Here is a 25,987-nt window from a genome sequence, read left to right on the forward strand (position 1 = left end):
TACTCTTCTTTCTTTAAAAAGTTAGATGCTACATTTTAAAAAGAAAAGCGGACATGTGTTCTCCCTTCTAATACTATTCCTCTCTCCTACTCCCCTGTCATATCCTACTGTGGACTGGCTCTGGGGCAGATAAGAATCCAAGAAAGCAAAGGGAAAAAACCAAAGCAAGGGGTGGTATTGGATATACTTTCATGTGTTTTACGACTGAGGGTCTTCCATGTATATGTGTTCAGTTTTAAATTTTTAGTTAATTTTTTTTAAACTTTAGGTTTATGTCTGGGAAAGAAATAAAGAAGAAGAAGCATTTGTTTGGGTTGCGAATTCGTGTTCCTCCTGTGCCACCAAATGTGGCTTTCAAAGCAGAGAAAGAACCTGAAGGAACCTCTCATGAATTTAAAATTAAAGGCAGAAAGGCATCCAAACCTATATCTGAATCAAGGTAAAAGTTGATCTGTGGGTTAGTTTTTCTCTTTAGCTCATTTGTAACTAAAAAAATTTTTTTGTGTTACTTAGCCTCATTAGTATATTTGAAAGTACAAGTGGCAGTGACCCTGATTTGTTATCCTATTTAAAATTTCTTGCTTGAACAAGGTATAAAGAGTTAATGCTAGATGTTTATTTATTTACTATAGATCTAAGGCTTTCCAGGAATAGGCCCTATTGATTTTGTTCACAAACAGCATAAGTATCTATTTGTTTGTTCATTTCTCATTCGTTTGTTCATTCATTCTATTTATCAAGCACCTTACTAAGTGCTGGAGATATAATAAGTAAGACCTTCTTTCTGCCCTGGTGGGGTTTACATTATAATGGGGAAGAAAGGTGGTAAACAAAATAATTATAGATCATGTTAATACTGTTTAGGAAATAGCAAACAGATTTAGACTGTACTGGGATGGATAGAGATATAGGGGTCTTCTTTAAGAAGGCGACTTAAGAAAGCCTGTTTATAATAATATTGAAGCTGAAACTTTAAAGAATGAGAATGACCTAACAATGTGAAGAATAAAGGGAAGAATACTTCAGGTAGCAGAAATAACAAGTGTGAAGCTATGAGGCATGTTCTAGGAACTTACAGAAGGCTACTGAGGTGTGAGCAAGGGCTGGAGAGAGTAGTATTGGGTACTGGAAAGGTTGGGTGGGGCTTGATCATGTGTTTTGTAGACCTCATAAAGAGTTTCGGTTGTTTTCTCAGAATAATGGGAAGCTATATAAAGATGTATGCACACTGAATTATCTTTTAAAATACTTCTTTGGATCTGTTTGGAAAACAAATTCTATAGAAGGAAGAGTAGAAACAAGAAAAAATGAAGACTTTGAGTTTTCTAGGTGACAGATAATGGTGGCTTGTGCAGTTGTAGGTGATAGCAGTCAAGTAGAGAGGAAATAGATTCAAGATCTCCACTGGAGGAATAATTTGTTGGCTTTGCTGATGAATTAAATTTTTAAAGGAAGGGTGAGATAAAGTTATACAATGCCCAGATATCTGGTTTGAGCAACTAGTGATTGGTCGTGTCTGTTACCAAGAACTGGAAGAATAGATTTTGATGACGTGAATAAAGCATTCTTCTGTTTCAGACTTACTGAGTTCAAGATTCTTATGAGGAATATCTAAGTGGTAATGATGTTAGATACAGGCAATTGGGTGTGTTCAGTCAGGAGCTCAGGACCCATGGTAATAAATTTTGAAGTTGATTTATAAAACCATGAGAATGGATGATATTACCTAGAGAGAGAAAAGAAGAGAATGTGGCCCAGAATAATGTCCTGGTATTATTTAGAGATTTGGAAGAAGTGAAATAAATGAAGGAGATGACTAGAAAACAATCATTGAAACAGGAGGAAACTAGGAAAGTTTGATGTCATGAAAACCAAGTGAAGGAGAGTGTTTGAGAAAGATATGGGTCTATTAAACAGTACTGAATGTTGCTGAGAGGCAGGTTAAGATGAGAGAAAAATGTTTATTGGATTAGATAACATTTTGTTATTAGTGATTTTGACAAAAACTATTTTTCTTAAGTGTTAAAGGTAAAAGTCAGGTGGAAATGGGACAGTATGATCGAGTCTCGCACTGCTCAACTTACTGTCAAAACTGGTCTTTTTCTACAATTGGGGACATGGGAAGATTCAAAATAATGATGATGACAATAATACAGGAAAAGGGGAAAAAAGGAAATACTTTTTAAGAATTTTGAAAGAATGAAGAAAGTGGGAAGGGTATGTGTGGTCAACTCTTAGAAGTAGTTTCAGTGTATTGTTAAGGGAGGGAAGTAGACAAATGGAATGGAAGCTGAATCAAGTGATGGTTTTTAAAAAATAGATGTAAGACAATTGTAACCTGTTTCTGTATGTCAGTGGAGGAGAATGGTACAGAAGAAAGAGGTAACTGAAGATATTATAAAGTCTTTGAGGAGACATAAGGGACAGGATGTGGGAATCTAAATGTGGGATTGGCCTTCTAAAGCAGGACTTAACATCCTTCTGTTGAAGTGGAGAGAAAAAGAATATGAGTACAAATGCTAATTCTGTGATGACTGAAGTTACTGCCTAGTAGCTTCTGTTTTCTCAATGAAATGATGAGGCAAAGATAGCTGAGAGAGAAATTTAAGGAGCCAATACATAAGGTATAAGTTAATCATGTTGGAGAATAAGAAAAAATAATTACAGAGAGTTGTCAGTGTAATAAAGTAGATAGTACTTTTTTTTTTTTAATGAAGGAAAAGAATACTATTCCTATGACTTTCAGATTTTTATTATTAATCTTTTTCTAGCTTTGCTTATATTATAAATTAGAAAAAAGATTTCCACAATCTCTCTTGTCCCTATTTTGATTTCGATAGGACATTCTGTCTGTGGTAGTTATCAGATTCTCATTTGATGTGACCAGATAATGGTCCAACTTTCTCTAAAGGCATTCTCAGTTCATTCTGGGCCCTTTGTATGAATTGGACTAAAGGGTACTTGCTTTAGTCCAGGGGTCCTTTGTAAATGTTATGTTGATCATCCTGCCAAAAAAATGAATGTACACCCCACCCCATCTTATTCTTGGATAAGATTTTGGATTATAGTTCTAGTTACACTTTCTTCCTCTGCTTCTCTACTTTCTCTTTCCTGGTACTTCCACCTTTATTTCCCCAGCCAGTTTGGTGTGGAGGAATAGCCATTTCTTGTTTTCTCCATTCACCTCTTTCTAGCTTATTATATAAATCTGTTCCTTTACCTTGTTTTTTAATTCAGTTTTTCCTGGATAATGTTATTGTAGCACTTAATCCATTTTATTATTCTGCTTGTATATATGTTTATTGTCTTCTGTCTATACTGTGAACCCCTTAGTGTGTGTGAAAGTCACTTAGTCATGTCTGACTCTTTGTGACCCCGTGGACTGTAGCCCCCGTCAGGCTCCTCTGTCCATCAAATTCTCCGGGCCAGAATACTGGAGTGGTTAGCTGCTGCCTTCTGCAGGGGATCTTTCCAACTTAGGGATCAAACCCAGGTCTCCCACATTGCAGGCACATTCTTTACTATCTGAGCCACCAAGGAAACCCAAGGATACTGGAGTGGGTAGCCTATCCCTTCTCCACAGGATCTTTCTGACCCAGGAACAGGGGTCTCCTGCATTGCAGGTGGAGTCTTTACCGGCTAACAGGGAAGATCTCAAACTCCTTAGTACAGGGAACATTTTTGTATTTGTATTGTTAGTATTCCCTTTATATGGAGATGTTTATTGATTAAATGAAATAGATGTTCTGTGTATTGGTATTTGTCATTCATCCCTTCTGTTAATTATGTTCTTGACCTATTTCTTTTTTTCCCTCCTTATGCTTGATTTTTTCCTTTATGTCTCCAAAATGGTTTTCTAAAACTTTCTAATTTTGTCCTTTGAATGATTCCCCTACATAATATGAAGGATTCCTTCTTTACATTCTCCAACCTCTTTCTGATTAGCATCATTCAGGAATCCACAGGGTATTTCTATCTAGAGCTACTGTATAGGGACTGAACAGTTTTAACATAAATACTTCCTGACTCCATGAGGTTAACTACTGAATTCATACTACTGAATTTAGTACTAAATTCTTGGAACATCCTCCAAGTACCTACATAGTAACAACCTAAATGAAATAATTGAACTTAAAGGAGTTTTGAAATCTTCCATCCAATACAGTAGTACTTTTTTTGTTTGTTTTGTAAAAAATTTTTAGGTGATATGTATTTTTAAAAATTGTTATTAGAGAACATTTTTCCTTTAAACCTTTCATATGTAAATATCTGTTTAAGAAATATTTATTCAAATTAGAATATATTATCTCTGAACTTGACTAAACTTGTAGATTCAGCTTAACTTTGTTTTTATAATCTAATTACTACATAAGTAGAGGTTATGACAGTTTATATTGTCCATTGTCTTTTTGTTTTCTTTCTGCAGAGATTAAATACATAATGGTTTTATGTTTCAGGGAAGTAAGCAATGGCATAGAAAAAAAAGGAAAGAAAAAATCTGTAGGTCGTCCACCTGGCCCGTATACAAGAAAAATGATTCAGAAAACTGCTGAGCCACCTTTGGTAAGAGGATATATTGGTATATGTTCTCAGAGAAGAAGTCTGCTTGAAATTACTGAGAAACTAATTTCTTTTCATTACTTGTAGAAACTATTCTTTAAATTTTTGTTTTTCTTTTCCAGGATAAGGAGTCAATTTCAGAGAATCCTAGTTTGGATTTACCTTGTTCTATAGGGTAAATAGAAAGTTACTTTTGCCTATCTTAGGAATTTTCTTCTTGGGGGGGGGGGGGAGTTAGTATTTCTATTGTTATGTAATATAGTTGTTATACCATTTAAATTCTTTTGTCTCAGGAGAACTGAGGGAACTGCACATTCATCCAATACCTCAGATGTGGATTTCACGGGTGCTTCCAGTGCAAAAGAAACTACCTCGTCTAGTATTTCCAGGCATTATGGGTAGATATTTTATGTTCTTAACTAATTTTCCTCTAGAGTTTTTTTCTTTGTAATATGATGATTAAATACATTTTAAAAAATTGAAAGTGATACCAGTTTGTCTTGCAGCTTTTGAGATGTAGTCTATATCTTAGGTTGTTAATATTCATCTGAATATTTTTACTTTTCAGAGCACAGATGTTAAAATTTTCAGATTTGTCAGGAATTTTGCTATGTATACAAAGAAGAGGTATCCTGGTGTTTATAGATGTGCTCTTTTCTGTGAGACCTTTTTATACTTTTAATATACAAGTGTGAATTTTTTTTTTAATAAGTTAGAATCAAGCACACAAACCTTTTTATTAGAAAAAGGATTTTAAATTCAGGATTTTTTTTTTTATCAATAACAGACTTTCCCTCTAGTATTTTTTTTTAACCTAACTCTTTAGAAAGGCAACTTTTTCCTGAAGTCTGATGTATCAGGTAAGAAAAATTTAGTTTATTTGGGGCCAGGGCCATGAGCTTGCAGATTTTATTCTTCCCTTTGTTTAATTTTCGTTTTCACAACCAGGGATTCTGTTAAGCTTATGCACATTATCTTTTTTTTGTACATTGTCTTATTTAGTTTTTAAAACAGTCTTTTGAGTTGTTTCCATTTTATAGATAAGAAAACTGAGACTTAGAGGGTTTTTGTAACAAGCCCAAGATGGCATGTTTATTAGCAAATATACAAAACTGGGGTTTTAACTTGGGCAGTATGATTTAGACTTCTCTGGCTATGTTATATTTTGACCTTGTTTTATAATATCATAAAATCTTTGAATCTCTGAACTCAAAGCTTGTCTTGTTTAGTCCCTTCACTTAATCTCTTAAGAGAACACAGAAGATAAGAGATTTAAATTTGACCAATATCATTTGAGCTATACCAAGGGTATAGTTTAGGCTTATTTCAATTTATTATATTACTTAACAATAGGCCTACAATTGATAACCAAGAGAACCTTTATACTGGTTCTGCCATCAGTTAAAGCATATGTAAAGGTGTCTTTTATGTAATAGGTACTTATTAAATATTTCTTGCACTGAGTGAATGAATGAATGAACTTTCTTCTTTTTAATGATAAAAATGTTGACAAGATCTGACTTAAAAATCCTCTTGGTAAGTAAGAATTTGCCTTGTTGGCTTCATAAATCAAAATTTCCTCTGATTCTTTTAAGCTTAATAGTACATAGTTAAGGAAGAAAAGCTCTTCAAATGTCAGCCCCAAGAAGGTGATTGAATTTAATGAAGGCGAGTGATAATCCATTTCATATAGCATTTGTTGTTTTGATTTGGCTGATTTTTGTGTCAGCAAGGGTAGACAATTGTGGCCTTTTTTGTTCTGTAGATTATCTGACTCCAGAAAAAGAACTCGTACAGGAAGATCTTGGCCTGCTGCAATACCACATTTACGGAGGAGAAGGGGTCGTCTTCCAAGAAGAGCACTCCAGACTCAGAACTCAGAAATTGTAAAAGATGATGAAGGCAAAGAAGATTACCAATTTGATGAACTCAACACAGAGATTTTGAATAACTTAGCAGATCAGGAGTTACAACTCAATCATCTAAAAAACTCCATTACCAGTTATTTTGGTGCTGCAGGTAGAATAGCATGTGGTGAAAAATACCGAGTATTGGCTCGTCGGGTGACACTTGATGGAAAGGTGCAGTATCTTGTGGAATGGGAAGGAGCAACTGCGTCCTGACTGTAGGACTGAACATTATGTTCACTGCACTCTCATTTTCTGTAGGTACAATTCAAAACCCTAAAGGAGTCTGGCTTTTACTATCTTTAAAAAAAAAGGTTAAAAAAATCACATAAGATGATACTAGCCTTAACATGTACTTGTCAATGTTATGGATATTGTCATAAAAAGATATCTTTTAAAAATCAGAGACTTAATTTTTTAAATCTTAAGATTTGTAGAATGTTTCTAGGATAGGATATTAAAAATGATTCAAACCCATGCATGGTGTTAGATAATTTTTCTAATTATTCCATTGAGTCAGTTTTTGTGGTTAGTGGTTCTCAGAGCAAACTGATCATGTAGATAGATAGCACAAGTATTTGGAGAAACATTGTCTGTTTTGTTACCAAAATGTTGGAAAAAATTTATTTCAATACCTTTTAGAAGTGCAGTGTATATAATGCCTACTAAAAGACTGTAAAATACTGAAATTTTCTTTCAAACAAAGTGTAAAAAATATATTGAGCCTGTAAATTGCTCTGTGACTAGACTTCATTGTCGTCTTAATATATTCTTTGCATGTGCATATATATACACACGTGTATATATATGTGTGTGATTGATTATGTGACCTATGCAATACAAATTATGGGAATGGGCAGCTTTGGAGTATATATCCCATAATTCTTTTTTCAGGAATAGTTGCAGTATTTACACAGCAGCATTTCTTCTCAGGCTTTTATTGGGTGCTGTTGCTTGCTATGTATGAAGAGAAATGTGTCAAACAAGTTTAGTGTGTTCTGAAGAAGGGTGTGAACAACAGTGTTCATGGGCTTTTTCGAATGCTTTTCATTATCAGTCCTTGTAACTCAGCTGTTCAGTACCTAAAACAAATTCAAATAGTATGAACATTATCTCCTACTAGAAGTAACGTTTTCAAATTTTCATGGCACATTATGATTGTAAATGTCTCTCAGTTTTAACAGTAAGTCTATAGGAATCCCGTGAAGATTCCTGAAATGTCTGTAGTAACTGTTAGTCATGTTGAATAAGTGTAGTATGAACAAAGTATTTTATTGCACAGGGTTAACAAACAGTGTTGCCTGCGAGGCAGCTGCTGTTTTATTACAACATTACCTCTTGTTTTTATGAAATGTACCAAGATTTAAATTGATAACTTTATTTTACATGTGTTTAAAAAAAAAAAAAAAAACAGTTTCTTTTATCACCAGTGTTAGAGTTGTCTTCTGTTTCTTTTTGTTTTGTTTATTTGTTTTCTTTTTTAGCCAAAGAGTAAACAGAAGAATATTCTTATTTTGGTGGCTATTCATTTTACTCTTAAAAGTGATTGGTGGATTTTAGCCTAAAAATTGGAGAGTTTGCCACCAAAATGAAAAATATGTAAAGTGTAGTGATTACAGAGCGGTTAAAAATGTGGGTTAGTGCTTATTTATTCCATTGATTGATTATTTGACTGTTTATAAGAAAGTTGCTTTATTTCTTTAAACATCTTCAAAAGATGACCTTTTCTTGTCACATTATAGCCAAAAGAAGCAGAGAACTTCGTAGTCCTGCATTTGGTTCCTGGTTGGCCAGGTATAAATGAGCTTTACAAAAGTGCAAATTAAGAACTGTCACTTCTGTTTACCTCCACCAAAACTTGATTTTCCCCTAGCTATTAATTTAAAGTTGCCTTTCCTGCAGCTGCAATATTTTGAATACACACAAGAGTTTGTGTTGATTTTGAATGTTTGTTTATATCTAGGGGTAATGGAAAATGTAAATCCGGTGTAACCTTATTCACTCCACCTGTATCATATTATTTCATTTTCCCCAAAGTCCTTTAATTCTAACTGAACACCAGCAGTATTTTTAGTAATTCTTTCTTTAGCATACTTGGAAGATGATTTATTAAGCTGAACTGTCTTTAGACGTAATTATTGTGAATGTCTGTTTTATTTTATCATGGTGGTTCACATGGCTCTGATGTTCAGTTTGTATTTTTGGAATTGCTTTACTTAGAATTAAAACAGACGAACATTAAATGTGTGTATTTTTTAAAGAGCTAATGAGTTTTGCTTCTGTATTTTGCTGAAAATACACACTAGTGCAGTAGATGGCTGCTTTCATCTAGCCAGGGAGCTAAAGAGTTTCTAGTTCTGTTGTAAATACGTTCACTTGAGTTAATCTTTATAAAACTTTACTTTCATTTTCCTCTTGTCCTCCCAATAAATACTAATAATTACTACATGCTCATATGATCCTCTGAAGAAATAAATTATGTTTAGCCAGCTTGTACACTTTATACTTGAAAGACAAGGTATCTATCTCCCTGTCCCCAAACTTCAAAAAAATTCAGCCTTTCAGCTGTTTTCTTCTTACCTATATAGAAGGTGTTAGGGTTTACATAAAAGGATTTCTTTTTTTCTTTTTCCTGAAAAGCTTTGCCCCAGGCTACAGAAAGAAAAGATGTATAAATAGTGTACCTTATTCATTTTTACTCAAATATATTTTATAAATACCCTAATAGTCATGGATAAATATGGATTCTAAGGCCTTTAGGTGATCAAACAGAATAAAAGCTATCAGAGTTATTCTGTCAGTTCTAATGTAGGAGTGATGAAGTCAGATCTTATCTTGTTGGATTTATTTTGTTACTGAATGTTTAATAGAAGTGAATGTTCACTGATATGTGAGTTTGAGGGTATTTCTTCTTGTTTTATTTGCTATTGTGTTTTTTTTAGTTTCTATTGTGTATATTAAGATTTCTGTTAGTGTTAGGGTAGAAATAATTTTTGGGCTATTTGATTGGAAGTTTTTATTAGGTACTATTAAGTTTTGGTTGGAACCTGATCTTATTTGTATAGTTATAGCAAACTTGTACTCTGGTTCTAGGGTTGTTTGAATGAGAATATAATGGCAAAGGAAGATGTCTGTGTTACGTTGGACTACCTCTATGAATATACTTCCAGAAGTCTCTTTCAGTTTCTTCCTTGGCAGTTGACTAGTCATGTTCTTTCCTCAGGGAAATAAAAACTTGATAGTTAAATGTGAAGTGAGAATTTTATCATGGAATTTGTTTATAATTAGTAGCAGTTAAGAAACTTGATACCTGTCTGATACAGATTTGGAGATGAAAGAAACTGTGAAAGCAAACTGATTGGCGCTCTAAATAACAAATAGATGGGAGCAAGTAACTTTTAAGTCATAATATCAAAATATCTTGGAGCAGTAAATAGATCAAAATGTAATACTGTATTTATATTTAAAGTTAGAAGAAGGTGGCAAATTAAGCAGTTCATTCTTTTTTTCTCCCCTTGCCTCACTTTTACTCAATAAAATCTCTTTCTGCCTTTTTTCCTTCTTTTGTCCTGTGGCATGTTGGATCTTAGTTCCGTGATTAGTGATCAAATGGGTACCCCCTACATTGGGAGAGCAGAGTATTAACCATTGGGCCACGAGCAATGTCCCACTCTGCTTTTTACCTATGTAGTTTCTCTTTGTTGGAGATGATGCTTGGATGCTTAGTAATAACTCCTCACTTTTGCAGTATCTTCAGGGAATGTGATTTCTCGTTCAAGAAAATTTTCCACTAGATTTAAGCAAGCCAACAAATGAATAAAACCTTCATAGATGATAAAATGTACTTATTGCATAAAGCAAAACTATGTCCTGTTTAAAATCATTAATTTCTATTCTTTATATTTAATGAAAGGTATTCAGTCCTTTTTTCCCTTCTACCTTACGACCTGCTTTCCCAGTTAGGGGGGAATATTTGTGCCCTAAATGGGCACAACTTGGTTCAGGGGTAGGGTTGGAGGAGCCAAAAAAATCTTAATGATTTTTAGCCCTCCAGAACTCAACTCTATCTGACAGAAATCTTTATTCCTTATTGTTTACTTTTGTTGAGTTTTCTTGAATATTACAAGAGCAGCACTGACATCGAAGTCATGGAACATATACAAGATAATTTTAAGGTCAATGCTGGCAAATGTATAGCTATATTCCAGAGAACTTTGTTTAGTCTTGAACTCACTTAGTGAGAGGAGGGTCTGCATATGCCTGTTGGCTTCCACTGACTCCCTTGTGAGTTTTATTTATGTTTGATCCTAAGTACTTGTGTGTGACTTGGGCTTGGAGAACCAAATAAAAGTAAAGCTCAAGTTTATTTAACCCATCATTAACTATGTTAGGTGCAGAAAAGAAAAAATATTGAATGTTGAATGAATGTCAAATGAATGAATGGAATATCTAGCAGCTAGTTCAAAGTAATTTGTTCATATTAAGCAAAAATTCAAAATAAGCTCACCAAAAACAGGTTTTTTTAAGAAATTAAGTTTTTCTAATGTTTTACTTTTTCTGAGAAATACCACCTTTGAATAATTTTAAAATATTTATATTGCTATTGTTATGTGTTTATAAAAATGGCACATGTAAATTTAGAATCAATTTTTAGAAGTAAGTAACATTGAAAGTTACTCATAATGAAACTATAATAGGAGCATCCAGTATTAATAGTATTATTGTACATACTTGGTGAGGGGATTAGAATTTTCTATACAGAACTACTGGAATGTAAGGAAAATTTTCCTGTATAGAATTTGAGACAAAAAAGATTTTGTGAGAATTTGGACCCCTTTTGAAAACATGTGAAGCTTGCTTAGATATATCTGAAGTTAAACTTCCTTGAAGAGACCAATGAAAGTTTAAGCAGATGAAGCTTTTCAGAGAGAGTTTTGACAGGGAACGGCTATTGATTCATGAAAGATTGAGGCACACTTTTGGTTCTAGCTGTGTTTCCCTATATTGCCAAATCTCTTCTAGAACCCAAAAGCATATCTGTAAGTTCCATTGATATTTTTTTCCCCTGCCTTTGGTATTATAATTTTGTGTAACCACATACAGACTTTCTGTGTTTTTCTTACCTCTAGATATAAGTTATCCAATGAAGAATTATGTCATAATTGATACCTCTTTATAAACCATAGTTACTATTAAAGACCATAAATGTTTAAAAATGCCACTTCATTGAAGATTTTTCTAGTTATTAAGTGCTTCATGTTTCTAACAACACCATTCTTAGCATGCTAACTTTTTCCTAATTACTGAGAAATTGTGAACATTCATTTATTTTATGTTGCTGTAATATGGTGATACTTTCAGAGATCTGGATGTGGGTAGGGGACTCTAGTCCTTAATCACTTAGGCTGTGTGATGCTCTTACATTTGTCTACTTTTCACATATCTTTTGTGTTAGTCCCAAGTTAATAATACATATTTATTCACAGTGTATTGAACAGCTTTCTCCCTATTTGTTCTCTCTAGCTTCTAAACGTTACTAATTTACAGTAGACTGGGAAGAACTTTAGTGAGGTTTTCCGGAACAAATAGATAACCACTTCAGTAAAAATTTAAACCTTTTTCTACCCACAGTTCTGATTTGTTTTTAGAGATTTTTTTTGATGTAGACCATTTTTTAAAATGTCTATTCAATTTGTTACAACTGCTTCTGTTTTATGTTTTGTTTTTTGGCAGCCTGGGATCTTAGATCCCCAACCAGGGATTGAATCCACACTCTGCATTGGAAGGCAAAGCCTTAACCACTGGACCACCCAGGAGTCTCTAGATTCCTGAGTAATGAATCAAGACTGATTTCCTTTGAGAAAGAGTAAATGCTTTTTTATACTGTTCATTACTCAAAACAAGACTTTTTTTGTTTTGTTTTTTCCTATTTGACATTTTATTGATCTAAATGTTTATGATCATAAATTACATTAGATTTTCTGTTATCAAACACATAAGATAGGTTTTCAACTGTCATTGAATAATTGAATGTAGAAAATAAATATCTTTCATTTGCAGGTACTTAAGAGTTGGAAAAATTCTTCAACATTCTATATTCCATCTTGTATTATAGAAGGCTTTGTCTCTTCATCTAGGAATTTAAAGCCTTGATTGAGAAAACTAATTGGTTGGCAGAATAGTTTTACAATAAAAGCCATAGAATCCTATGTAGCTGAGGCAGTGCCAGCAATTACCATAAAGACTGAATTTCAAATTCTCTACTATTTTCTAGCTTTTCACTGCAGAAAATGCGTTTTTTGGAAGAAATTTAGACATTGGTTATACAGATTGGATCCATTTCTCTGATGCAAAAATGTAATTGCTTACTTATACATTACAGTCTTGCATTTTGCATGTGTCTCTTGAAGGTGCAAAGCAGTTTCAGAATAAAGAGGAAATGCCAAAGAAATGATGAAAATAACTTTGATCTATGATGAGAAGAGAGACATTTTATTATGTCTTTTTCTGTTTAAGATTAAGGAAGTATCATTGTTCTTGACATGAAGTCTTCCCCTGTCACCTTAGTCCTATTCCATTTCCTTGTTTTTGTTATCTGACTTCACAGCAGTCCCTTGATTTGAGAGGCTGTATCTCTTTCTTAAGTCCTCAGTAAGTCCGTCGAATAAAACAATTCTCAGCCTTTAGGTTGTGCACTCTTTTTCAGTCAGCATCCTTGAGTAATAAACAAGTTTTGTTTTTTTAATTTTTTATGCTTCCGATTTTATACATGAGTGGTTGATATTTTTTGAAATCTTGACTTCTGGATAAGTGAGATAAGACTATAATATAAGCCAAAGTAGGTGATTCTTCTGTGGCTCTCTAATCAATCCTAAGATAGTAAAAACTGCATAGCAAAAAAAAAAAAAGTCAGTGGGCTTGTTAGAGATATAGTCTTGGATTCTGGAAGAGATTTGGTGATAAAGGGTGGCAGGATTCAAAACTTTTCCTCCATAAAACTAGATGAAGTCAATAGACTTTGCCTTCCCAAAAAGATGTTAAGAGTTGGCTAATGCTGTCTGTGCATTATGAAAAAGTGAAAGTGTTAGTTACTCAGTCATATCTGACTATGACTCTGCCCCATGTACTGTATGTAGCCTGCCAGCCTCCTCTGTCCCTGGAATTCTCCAGGCAAGAATACTGGAGTGAGTTGCCATTCCCTTTTCCAGGAGATCCTCCTGACCCAGGGATTGAGTCCCCTGGTCTCCCATATTGCAGGCAGATTCTTTACCATATGAGTCATCAGGGAAGCCCAGTGCATTATGGGAAAGAGAAGTAAGGTTTTGTCCAGTTTGCACTTGTCATATAATAACAAAGTTATTTTAGAGAATAGCAAATTGACATGGTGTTCATGCATATATTCAATAATCATAAAAGTAGTCTAAAGGCATAGATAGGAGGTAGTATTTCAGTCAGAGCAATAATTCCATATTCTCTTGAGTTTACAGGTTATTAAATGAATATAAGAATTGAATAGTACTTTTTAGTACTTTAAGTGCTAAAATTATGTGATTGCAATTGAACTTTAAAATGCCAAGCTTCAGAAGATCATAATTTCTAATGAAATAGTTTTACCAAATTCATGTAATTGTATATCAGTTAAATTTGGTTTATTATATTGGCTAAATAAGTCAGGAAAATGTGTAAAATAAATTACCTATGCTCTTTATTGTCTTTATGTGGAAGGTATAATTTAATATGTCTTAGTAGGGTTAAACTCTTGAGTTTTTGAAAAAATTTTAAATAAGTTTTTAAAACTTGAAAATATTTTAAAAATAGGTTTTTACTTAAAAAGTAGTACTTAAAGACTGATGTATTAAAATGTAATATGCATTTATTTGGGGCTCCTTTCTAGAGAGACTGTGTCTGTTGTTAAGCTTTGCTATAATAAAATTTTATCTAATTGAAAATGCCACTGCCATAGGGAAGTCAGGAGATATCTGGAGTAACAGGCAGGTTTGGCCTTGGAGTACAGAATGCATCAGGGCAGAGGCTTAACAGAGTTTTGCCAAGAGAATGTGCTGGTCATAGCAAACATCCTCTTGCAACAACACAAGAGGTGACTCTACACATTGACATCACCAGATGGTCAGTACCAAAGTCGGATTGATTATCTTCTTTGCAGCCAAAGATGGAGAAGCTCTCTACAGTCAGCAGAAACAAGACTGGGAGCTGACTGTGGCTCAGGACATGAACTCCTTATTGCAAAATTTAGACTTAAATTGAAGAACATAGGGAAAACCACTAGGCCATTCAGGTATGACCTAAATCAGATTGCTTATGATTTTACAGTGGAAGTGACAGAGAGATTCAGGGGAAATTAGATCTGATTGAGTGAAGAACTATGGAACAGAGGTTTGTAACACTGTATAGGAAGCAGTGATCAAAACCATGCCCAAGAAGAAATGCAAAAAGGCAAAATGGTTGTCGGAGGAAGCCCTACAAATAGCTGAGAGAAGAGAAGCAAAATGCAAAGGAGAAAAGGAAAGATAAACCCATCTGAATGCAGAGTTCCAAAGTATAGCAAGGAGAGTTAAGAAAGCCTTCTTAAATGAACACTGCAAAGAAATAGAGGAACACAATAGAATGGGAAAGACTAGAGAGATTTCTTTAAGAAAATTAGAGACACCAAGGGAACATTTAATGGAAAGATGAGCGCAATGAAGGACAGAAGCAGTATCGACCTAACAGAAGCAGAAGATATTAAGAGGCGGCAAGAATACCCAGAACTGTACAAAAAAGGTCTTAATGACCTGGATAACCACAATGGTGTGATCACTTACCTAGAGCCAGATATCCTGGAGTGTGAAGTCAAGTGAGCTTTAGGAAGCATTACTATGAACAAAGCTAGTGGATGTGGTGGAATTCCTCCTGAGCCATTTCAAATCCTAAAAGATGATGCTGTGAAAGTGCTGCACTCAGTATGCCAGCAAATTCTGAAACTCAGCAGTGGCCACAGGACTAGAAAAGGTCAGTTTTCATTCCAGTCCCAAAGAAAGGGAATGCCAAAGAATGTTCAGACTACTGCACAATTGCACTTTTAAATGCCAGCAAGGGAATGCTCAAAATCCTTCAAGCTAGGCTTCAACAGTACATGAACTGAGAACTTGCCAGATGTACAAGCTGGATTTAGAAAAGGCAGAGGAAACCGAGATAAAATTGCCAACATCAGTTGGATTATAGAAAAAGCAAGGGAATTCCTGAAAAACATCTACTTCTGTTTCATTGACTACGCTAAAGCCTTTGTGTGAATCATAACAAACTGTGGAAAATTCTTAAAGAGATGGGAGTACCAGACCACCTTACCTGTCTCCTGAGAAACCTGTATGCATGTCTAATAAGCAACAGTTAGAACAGGACATGGAACAACAGACTGGTTCACAATTGGGAAAGGAGTATGTCAAGGCTGTATGTTGTCACCCTGCTTATTTAACTTATAATGCAGAATGCCAGATTGGATGAAGTACAAGCTGGAATCAAGATTGCCAGGAGAAATACCAATAAGCTCAGATATGCAGATGACACCACCCTTACGGCCGAAAGAAAAGGAACTAAAGAGCCTCTTGATGAAAGTGAAAGAGGAGAGTGGAAAAGCTGGCTTAAAACCCAACATTCCAAAAACTAAGGTCATAGCATCCAGTCCAATCACTTCATGCCAGATAGACGGAGGAAAAATGGAAACAGTGACTGACTGTATTTTCTTGGTCTCCAAAGTCACTGTGGACAGCGATGAAATTAAGACCCTTGCTCCCGGGATGAAAAGCTATGACAGACCTAAATAGAATATTAAAAAGCAGAGACACTCAGTTTGCCTACAAAGTCCGTATAGTCAAAGCCATGGTTTTCCCAGGAGTCATGTATGTTTGTACGAGTAGGACCATGAAGAAGGCTGAGTGCCAAAGAATTGATGCTTTGGAACTGTGGTGTAGGAGAAGACTCTTGAGAGTCCTTTGGACTGCAAAGGTTGCAAATTAGTCAATAATAAAGGAAGTCAACCCTGAAATTTCATTGGGAGGACTGATGCTGAAGCTGAAAATACTTTGGCCATCTGATTCAAAGAGCTTACTCACTGGAAAAGACACTGATGCTGGAAAGGATTGAGGGCAGGAGGAGAAGTGGGTGACAGAAGATGAAATGGTTGGATGGTATCACTGACTCAATGGACATGAGTTTGAGCAAACTCCAGGAGATAGTGAAGGACAGGAAAGCCTGACATGTTGCAGACCATGGGGTCACAAAGAGTTGGACACGACTGAGCAACTGACAACAACAACAGTAGGTAAACAGATTAACAGATTATGCAATTATTTATATTTTTAATTTGAGGAATTTGGTGATGTTTTAGGATCATTGAACTTATTTTAGTGTTACTTTAAGCACAGTGAGAAAAGCAAAAGTTGGATAACTTGAAGCATGATACAAGGGTTAAAGGGTACCGCTGGGTTAAATTTTCTAAATAGTAAACAAAATATTGACCTATTCCTAATATTAAGTTACATAGAAAATTTGCACCTTCACCATTCAGAAGATAAAGATTTATATTGTAGTGAAAATAACTTCATGAAACAAAACTTATATCAAGATCCTTAATTACATCTGCAAAGCCATGTTTCCAAATAAGTTCACATTCACTTCACACAGGTACTTGAAATTAGGACTTCTGTCTTCTGGCGGGACTCAATTCAAAGGTTTATTATAGGATTTTTATAGTATTATTACAGGATGTGTTTTGTACTCCCAGTTCTTGAAAATAGTTTTTCAAGCCATTGTATATTATTGTTTATTTAAATGCAGGAATTAGGTTTTTAAGAGAAAAATGAAATATTAGGAGTCCTGCTCTGAATTCTTAAATTATGGAGGGCACAGACATAAATAAAACTAAACTTGAGTTCAAATATGATAGGTAATATGGAATATTGGTACAGAGTTCGTAAGAACTTAGAACAAATCAAAGAAGCATTTAGGAAGGACTTACTGAATGGACTTCCATTTGATTTTGGCTTTAAGGATGATAGGACTTTTAAAAAATTTGTTTAAGTATATTTACAGTGTGTTAATTTCTTCTGTATTGTAAAGTGATTAAGTTATACATATTCTTTTTCATATTCTTCTCCATTATTGTTCATTACAGGATATAAAATATAGTATATAGTAGAATGTTATTTATCCATTATATAAATAAGATAGTTTGTATCTGCTAATCCCAGACTCCCAATCTATCCCATGGATGATAGGATTTTGATTGGCCAAAATATAGTAGGATAAGAAACAGCATAAATAAATTCAAGGAGATTTTTGGTAGGGGGTGTGGGAGTTCAGTGGGCATACTTTAGAGAATGGTACAGTATTGGACCAGGGTTCATGTCCCTGTTTGGGCGCAGCTTTGTTTGGGCTTCCCTGGTGGCTTAGAGGGTAAAGCCTCTGCCTGCAGTGTGGAAGTCCTGGGTTCAGTCCCTGGCTTGGGAAGATCCCATGGCAAAAGAAATCGCAAGCCACTCAGTACTCTTGCCTAGAAAATTCCATGGATGGAGGAGCCTGATAAGATACAGTCCATGAGATTGCAAAGAGTTGTACACAATTGAGCAACTTCACAGTATTGGAGAGTTCAGGGTATAAAATGTGAGAATTAAGCAACATACGGAAACAACATATGACTACAGGTATCCGAATATGTGCTATATGGCTGGAGAAATGAGGTTAGTTTGGATGTAGTATTTGTTAGGTTGTACTTTAAAGGATGAATTAAATAGAGGCTTCAGGAGAGAAAAGCTAAGTTCAAAATGAGGGAGCAGGGTCAGAATAGGCCTGGAGTTGAGAATGAACATATCAATATTTGAGTGCCTAATATTTTCCAAGATACTTATTGTTGTTGAGTTGCCCAGTCGTGTCTGCCTCTTTGCAGCCCCATGGACTGCAGCATGCCAGGCCTCTCTGTCCTTCACCATCTTCTGAAGTTTGCCCAAGTTCATGTCCATTGCATTGGTGATGCTATCCAGCCATCTCATCCTCTGACGCCCCCTTCTCCTGCCCTCAATCTTTCCCAGCATCAGGAACTTTTCTGAATCAGCTGTTCTCATCATATGGCCAAAATACTGGAGTTTCAGCTTCAGCATCAGTCCTTCCAACAAGTATTCAGGGTTGATTTCTCTTAAGATTGACTGGTTTGATCTCCTTGCTGTTTAAAGGACTCAGGAGTCTTATGCAGCACCACAGTTCGAAAGCATCAATTCTTCGATGCTCTGCCTACTTTATGATCTGGCTCATAATCATTCTTGACCATTGTGAAGACCATAGACTTGACTATACAGACCTTGTTGGCAGAGTAATGTCTCTGCTTTTCAACACACTGTCTAGGTTTGTCATCGCTTTCCTGCCAAAAAGCAAAACGTCTTCTGGTTTCATAGCTACAGTCACCATCCTCAGTGATTTTAGAGCCCAAGAAGAGGAAATTTGTTCCAAGACACTACCAGGAGAAAAATGTGAAGTAGGTACAGTTAACTCCTCCTCTTACTGGGAAGCTTAGAATGTGTATGTTCACAAGTGTCAGGAATGGCAAGAGCATTTAAGGAGAGAGAGAAAGAGTGATTACTGTTCCGGCGGCGTGGGGCGCCTGGCTCGCCTCATCCTCCCCGCGCCCCCGGCACCCTCGCGCGAGGAGGCGGCCGGGGCCCTCCCGCCGCCGCCATTCCCGTCCCGGGGCTGCGCTCAGCGCCGCCCAAAAAAAAAAAAAAAGAGTGATTACTTTTGCCTGGGGCTTGGCTGAGGAGTACATTTGGGAAAAGAGATTATTAGGAAAGACTTCGTAAAGGAAATTTAAACTGGAGCATGAATAATCGGGATCTGTAGAGAAGAACACACTAAGGCATTCTGCAGTGCAGGCAGAATAAGCAAAAGCTTTAAACGTACATAAAGAGGATAGTGGAGTTTGGTCAGTGTGTGGCATAGTTTAGGCTGGAAATTATCTGGATTCTGATGGGAGTGTGGTTCTAAAGTATATTTTACAATTTGGCACTGGGATGTAGGATGAATTAGAGGGAATTGATAAGAGGTGCAAAGCCAGGTAGGGCTAGGTAAATCTGAGGTAGGAGCAGCAGTGGGGGTTGTTAGAGAAGTTGGATTAGCTGACAGTACTTGACTTGAGCAGATCTTGGGTCTTTAAGATTTGAGAACCTGGGAGGCTAGTGATGTCATTAAATAGGAGCAGGTGTATTTGGGGAGCAGTGGGGCAGTAAGGAAGACAGGCTTGATTTAAAGAAAAGGTTGCTACTTGGAAGTAGTAGGAGAAGTGGGATAGGATGAGGTTATGGAACAAAGCTAGTTTTTGATAGCTGCTGCTTGCACCAGGCATTGACTAGAAGCTTCTGCTCTTTATTGTTAAGCATTTACTCTTCATTCTTTGAGCAATGACCTAATTTATTTGCTTCATAGGACATTCAGATTTCTTCATAGTGGTACTGTTGGCAGGTATGTACAAAATTTTCAATAAAAATGTAAGTCTTACATGTTATCACAGAATAAAAAAAATAATTAGAGCAGATTTTAGGTATTGAACAAAAGAAAGCAAGTAATACATAGTGGGAAACCATTGTGTTGTTTTCTTTAAAATCTTATTCTAAAGCAAAAGCGCTTGGAAGTATTTTCAAGAGAAGACTTTCTGGGGCTTTCCAGGTGGATACTATCTATACTGGAGATTGAAAAGTCCATGCTTTTAAATAGTGTTACACAAAAAAACAGGTGGTAATAAAATCAAACCTGAAAATATTTTTTAAAAAGAATTATTAAAAAACGGGCTTCCCTGGTGGCTCAGACGGTAATGTGAAAATGTTGATAGTTTGAGTTTTAACAAGAATGAGGTAAAGACTCTTCAGGGAAGAAAACTGTCAAAAATACCTTGACTATTAATAAGTTATTCAGAGTGATGAATAAAAATGTCAGATGGTTTTGTTGGCTAACTCTGAAAAGCAGCCTTAAAATATTTCAGGTAGTTACTGAAGGCGACCTCTTTAAAGAATTGAACTTGTGTTTTGGTATTGAGAAATATAAACTTAAGTTTAAAAAATGACAAGCATTTGCTATATAGTCTAGTAGTAGTAATAATTGGAAACTAGTTAAATAGTACATTCAGCAGGCAGTTCATTCCCTTCATAAGGAATCTGCAATATTCTGCAGTTACGGATTTTCTTAAGGGCTTTCCTGGTAGCTCAGATGGTAAAGAATCTGCTTGCAATTTAGGAGACCAGGGGATCGATCCCTGGGTCGGTAAGATCCCCTGCAGAAGGGAATGGCAACCCACTCCGGTATTCTTGTCTGGAGAATTCCATGGACAGAGTCTATGGGGTTGCAAAGAGTTGGACACGACTGAGTGACTGCCACACACACAACATGGATTTTATTGTAATAGAAATTGTATCTGGGGTTAAAAATGTTCCTTCATCCAAATCTGACTTGGAGGAAATAATGCTAATTTGTTTCTCATGTATTACTTTTCTCCTTACCTTCTTGTTGTTGTGTATTAGCTGGCAACAAAAGGGAGAATTAGTGAAGTGGTCTCAAGAAATTGAAGATGTGGTTTAGATGAAAGGGGCAATAACTGGGAAGAATGGTGGTAGTAGATGAGAAAAACAGAGGAGAAAATCCTTGTTATTTTTTTTCCCTAAGTGAAAATGCTTTACAGTTTTCTAGCTATGATATAAAAACACTTGAGTGAACAATTAAGGTAACATAAAACTTAACATAGTTCTGAAACTCCTCCAGGTTCTATAATCCAGAGCTAATGGTGTATAAGCCTTATCCTTCAAGACTTTGTATCCGTTTCTGTTTTTACTGAAAGAGGATTGTGTTTTACACTTAACAAACTTTTTACTTAATCATAGTGTGCCTTATCTTTCCACTAGCAAATACTGGTTCTAGATATTGTGCTGGGTGCAGTAGATAGAAGAGATGTTCTCTGCCTTTAGAGATTATAGTCTTGTAGAGGGTTCTTATAATTCTGATACGGTATGAAGAGTGATTTGAAGGGGAAGTGTAGAGGGTTATACCATAGAGGGATACCCAATAAAGGTTACACACATAAGAGGGATACACCATGAGTTTAAGGAATTTGGCAAAACTTCTTGGAGCAATGAATGACAAAGCTGACTTGGAAAAATTAGTAGCTGATATTTCCTGAATACTAACTACTCTTCCCTCCAGGTGAACCATCAGCTCTTTAAAGGTAGATTCTTTTTTGTTGTTGTTGTTAATTATTTTTATTTTTGGTTGCACTGGGTCTTTGGTGCTATGCATGGGCTTTCTGTAGTTGCGCTGAGTGGGGGCTATTCTTCGTTGTGGTGCTCAGGCTTATCATTGCAAAGCCTTCTGTTATTGCAGAGCACGGGCTCTAAGCCTGTGGGCTTCAGTAGTTGCCATGTACAGCTTCAGGGCTTGAGGGCTCCAGTAGTTTTGGCATGTGGGCTTAGTTGCTGCGGGGCATGTGGAGTCTTCCTGGATCAAGGATCAAACCCATGTCCCCTACATCGACAGGTGGATTCTTATCCACTGCACCACCAAGGAAGTCCTAAAGACAGATTCTTTGCTTTTCTATTCTCCAAAGTTCTAGTTATAGTAATGCTCAAATTTTTCTTATTCTAAGATACTAAACTGTCTTGGGTATACTGTGATGAGTGTAACTTGTATTAGAGGCTACGGGGCTACAAAAGTATTGTATTCTGTCTTCCCTTGGGTGTCTGAAAGGAAATATATTATCACAGGAGAGTATGGGCCATCTCCATAATGTTTTCTAGCCTTTACTGGTTCCTCATTCTAAACAAAGTGACCTTTTTCATTCTTTGCTCCTTTGCTGTTTGTCCAAGGGATAATGAAGGAGTAATTGCCAGCATTTTTATTTTTAAATTTATGTCCTTTTGGGATTTAAGAGTTTACAGTGGTTTGTGTTATAATTAATAAGTTGCTTCCTAGTTGCATATCCTGTATATGCCTTAATTCTAAGATCCTTTATAGCAAAAAAGGAGTTGTTACCTTTATAGAGGAAGGGATCAGTTATCCACTGTGTAATGCCATGATTGTCCACTGAAAAGTTAGCATTTGAAAAAGTCAAGGATAGCTTCTCTGTTGAAATGCACAGAATGATGGTTTTATAACATTGGGGAATTAGGTGTAATCTTTCCATGGCAGTATTCTAATAACCACTTCATCATGGTATAACTTCTGTTGGATGCACAAGCTGGAATTGAGATTGCTGGGAGAAAGATCAATAACCTCAGATACGCAGATGACACTACCCTTATGGCAGAAAGCGAAGAGGAACTAAAGAGCCTCTTGATGAACGTGAAAGAGGTGAGTGAAAAAGCTGGCTTAAAACTTAACGTTCAAAAAATGGAGAACATGGCATCCGGTCTCATCACTTTATGGCAGATAGATGGGGAAACAATGAAAATAGTGACAGACTTTATTTTCTTGGGCTCCAAAATCACTGCAGATGGTGACTGCAAGCCATGAAATTAAAAGACACTTAACTTCTTGGAAGAAAAGGTATGACCAATCTAGACAGCGTTTTAAAAAGCAGCAAATACTGCTTTACTTTGGCAACAAAGGTCCGTCTAGTCAAAGCTATGTTTTTTCAGCAGTCACGACTGAGCAACTTCACTTTCACTTTTCACTTTCATGCATGGGAGAAGGAAATGCCAACCCACTCCAGTATTCTTGCCTGGAGAATCCCAGGGATGGCAGAACCTGGTGGGCTGCCATCTGTGGGGTTGTACAGAGTCGGACACGACTGATGCGACTTAGCAGCAGCAGCAGCATGTCTTGATGTGAGAGTTGAACCATAAAAGAAGGCTAAGTGCTGAAGAATTGATGCTTTTGAACTGTGGTGTTGGAGAAGACTCTTGAGTCCCTTGGACAAGATCAAAACAGTCAATCCTAAAAGAAATCAGTCCTGAATATTCATTGGAAGGACTGATGCTAAAGCTGAAGCTACAGTACTTTGGCCACCTGATGTGATAGAACTGATAGAAAAGACCCTGATGCTGGGAAAGACTGAAGGCAGGAGGAGAAGGGGATGACAGGATGAGATGGTTGGATAGCATCACCGACTTGATGGACATGAGTTTGAGCAAGCTTCGACAGTTGGTGATGAATAGGGAAGCCTGGCGTGCTGCAGTTCATGGGGTCTCAGGGAGTAGGACACAACTGAGCAAAAGATCTGAATTGAACTGAACATACTGGACAGAATTTTAGAAAATGGAATTGCTCTAAAAAGGAAAAAGGTTGACTTGACTCTTCTTTCATATTTCATGTCAAAATGATCAGGCTCAATTCCTTAAGAGCCTTGAAGAATATAGTATTTCACCTGCTGATAACTAAATTCTTTAAGAACTGCTCAGTTCAGTTGCTCAGTTGTGTCCGACTCTTTGCGACCCCATGAATCACAGCACGCCAGGCCTCCCTGTCCATCACCAATTCCCAGAGTTCACTCAAACTCATGTCCATCGAGTCGGTGATGCCATCCAGCCATCTCATCCTCTGTTGTCCCCTTCTCCTCCTGCCCTCAATCCCTCCCAGCATCAGAACCTTTTCCAATGAGTCAACTTTTCACATGAGGTGGCCAAAGTATTGGAGTTTCAGCTTTAGCATCAGTCCTTCCAATGAACACCCAGGACTGATCTCCTTTAGGATGGACTGGTTGGATTTCCTTGCAGTCCAAGGGACTCTCAAGAGTCTTCTCCAACACCACAGTTCAGAAGCATCAGTTCTTCGGCACTCAGCTTTCTTCACAGTCCAACTCTCACATCCATACATGACCACTGGAAAAACCATAGCCTTAACTAGACGGACCTTTGTTGGCAAAGTAATGTCTCTGCTTTTTAATATGCTGTCTAGGTTGGTCATAACTTTGCTTCCAAGTAGTAAGTGTCTTTTAATTTCCTGGCTGCAGTCACCATCTGTAGTGATTTTGGAGCCCAAAAAAATAGTCTGACAGTTTCTACTGTTTCCCCATCTATTTGCCATGAAGTGATGGGACCAGATGCCACGATCTTCGTTTTCTGAATGTTGAGCTTTAAGCCAACTTTTCCACTCTCCTCTTTCACTTTCTGCTATAAGGGTGGTATCATCTGCATATCTGAGGTTATTGATATTTCTCCCGGCAATCTTGATTCCAGCTTGTGCTTCTTCCAGCCCAGCGTTTTCTCATGATGTACTCTGCATAGAAGTTAAATAAGCAGGGTGACAATATACAGCCTTGACGTACTCCTTTTCCTATTTGGAACCAGTCTGTTGTTTCATTCCAGTTCTAACTGTTGCTTCTTGACTGATAACTAAAATGACACTCGTGTTTTCTTTTTTATAAAATATACATATTTATTTGTCTGTGCCAGGTCTTAGTTACAGCTTGCAAACTCTTAGTTGTGTCATGTGGGATCTAGTTCCTTGACCAGGGATTGAACCTGGGCCCCCTCATTGGGAGTGTTGAAGCACTAGCTACTGGACCAGCAGGAGAGTCCTGACAATTTGATTTTTTCAGTGAGAATATTTTGGTTTTATTTAGCGTGAAGTTAAATTATTTTATTTATTCCTGGGCTCATTCAGAAATATGTATATATAGAACACAGTAATGTCTCTTGCAGTATAAAATTCACCTGCCTCATTTTTAAGTTTTTAGTTTTTAATAATTATAGATTTACAAGAAATTGCAAAAAAAAAAAAGGGAGTTCCTGTATACTTTTCATATATTCCAGTGGTGATATTAGCATAATAGTAGAATATTTAGTACAGAAAATTGACATTGGTACAATCCAGAGTTTATTCAGATTTCACCAGTTTTACAAACACTCATTTGTATGTGTGTATATAGCTCTGTGAATTTTATATTGTGTTAGATTTGTGTTAACTGTCACTATCAAGACTGAATTGTTTCACCACAAACCTGCCAGTTTTAACTATCTCTTTCCTCCATACCGTGTGTGACCCTTTATGATTTTTCCCCCCAACCATAATTCCTTTTAAGTCTACCCAAATTATTGCATGTATCAATAGTTTATTCTGTTTACTGCTGCTCAGTATTCCATAGTATGGATGTACCAACGTTAACTGTTCACTCTTTAAAAGAAAATTTGGGTTATTTCCAGTTTGGAACTATTACAAATGAAGTTGCTGTGTCTGTGTATACAGGTTTTTATTTGAGCATATGGTTTCATGTATCGGGGTGTGTCCAGGAGTATAAATGCTGGGTTGCATGGTAAGTGCATGTGTAGTTTTAAAAGAAATGGCCCAAATATTTTTGGAGTGACTCTACCATTTTATATCCCACTTAGCAGTTTAAAAGTGTGAGTTAATGTGTTTTGCATCCTTGCCCAGCATTTGGTGTTGTAACTATTTTTAAAATTTTAGCCTTTCTGGTATGGTGATACCTCATTATGTTTTTAACTGGAATTATCCTAATGGCTATTGATTTTAAAATTATTTTCATGTGCTTATTTGCC

At 36.2% G+C, this 25,987-nt stretch overlaps 1 protein-coding gene across 12 annotated transcripts in view; it reads left to right on the forward strand.

Moving 5' to 3' along the window:
• MTF2 (metal response element binding transcription factor 2) overlaps nt 1–8,729 on the forward strand; it is a 73,596-nt gene extending 64,867 nt beyond the window's left edge. For 7 of the 12 annotated variants that reach the window (XM_086391264.1, XM_086391269.1, XM_086391267.1 and 4 more), the window contains 5 exons: nt 269–439; nt 4,458–4,563; nt 4,683–4,735; nt 4,854–4,958; nt 6,326–8,729. In XM_086391264.1, the coding sequence (XP_086247390.1) occupies nt 269–439; nt 4,458–4,563; nt 4,683–4,735; nt 4,854–4,958; nt 6,326–6,683 (793 nt within the window). In that variant the 3' untranslated portion in view covers nt 6,684–8,729. Of the gene's footprint in view, nt 1–268; nt 440–4,457; nt 4,564–4,682; nt 4,736–4,822; nt 4,959–6,155 lie in introns of all 12 variants that reach the window. The other 5 variants (XR_015160516.1, XR_015160517.1, XR_015160515.1 and 2 more) reach the window with 2 other exon arrangements.
• The last annotated feature ends 17,258 nt before the right edge of the window (nt 8,730–25,987 follow it).

Source organism: Bos grunniens, chromosome 3 (genome assembly GCF_055505025.1).
Source record: "Bos grunniens cultivar Pamir isolate PY7600 chromosome 3, Bosgru_T2T1.0, whole genome shotgun sequence".
Classification (NCBI taxonomy): domain Eukaryota; kingdom Metazoa; phylum Chordata; class Mammalia; order Artiodactyla; family Bovidae; genus Bos; species Bos grunniens.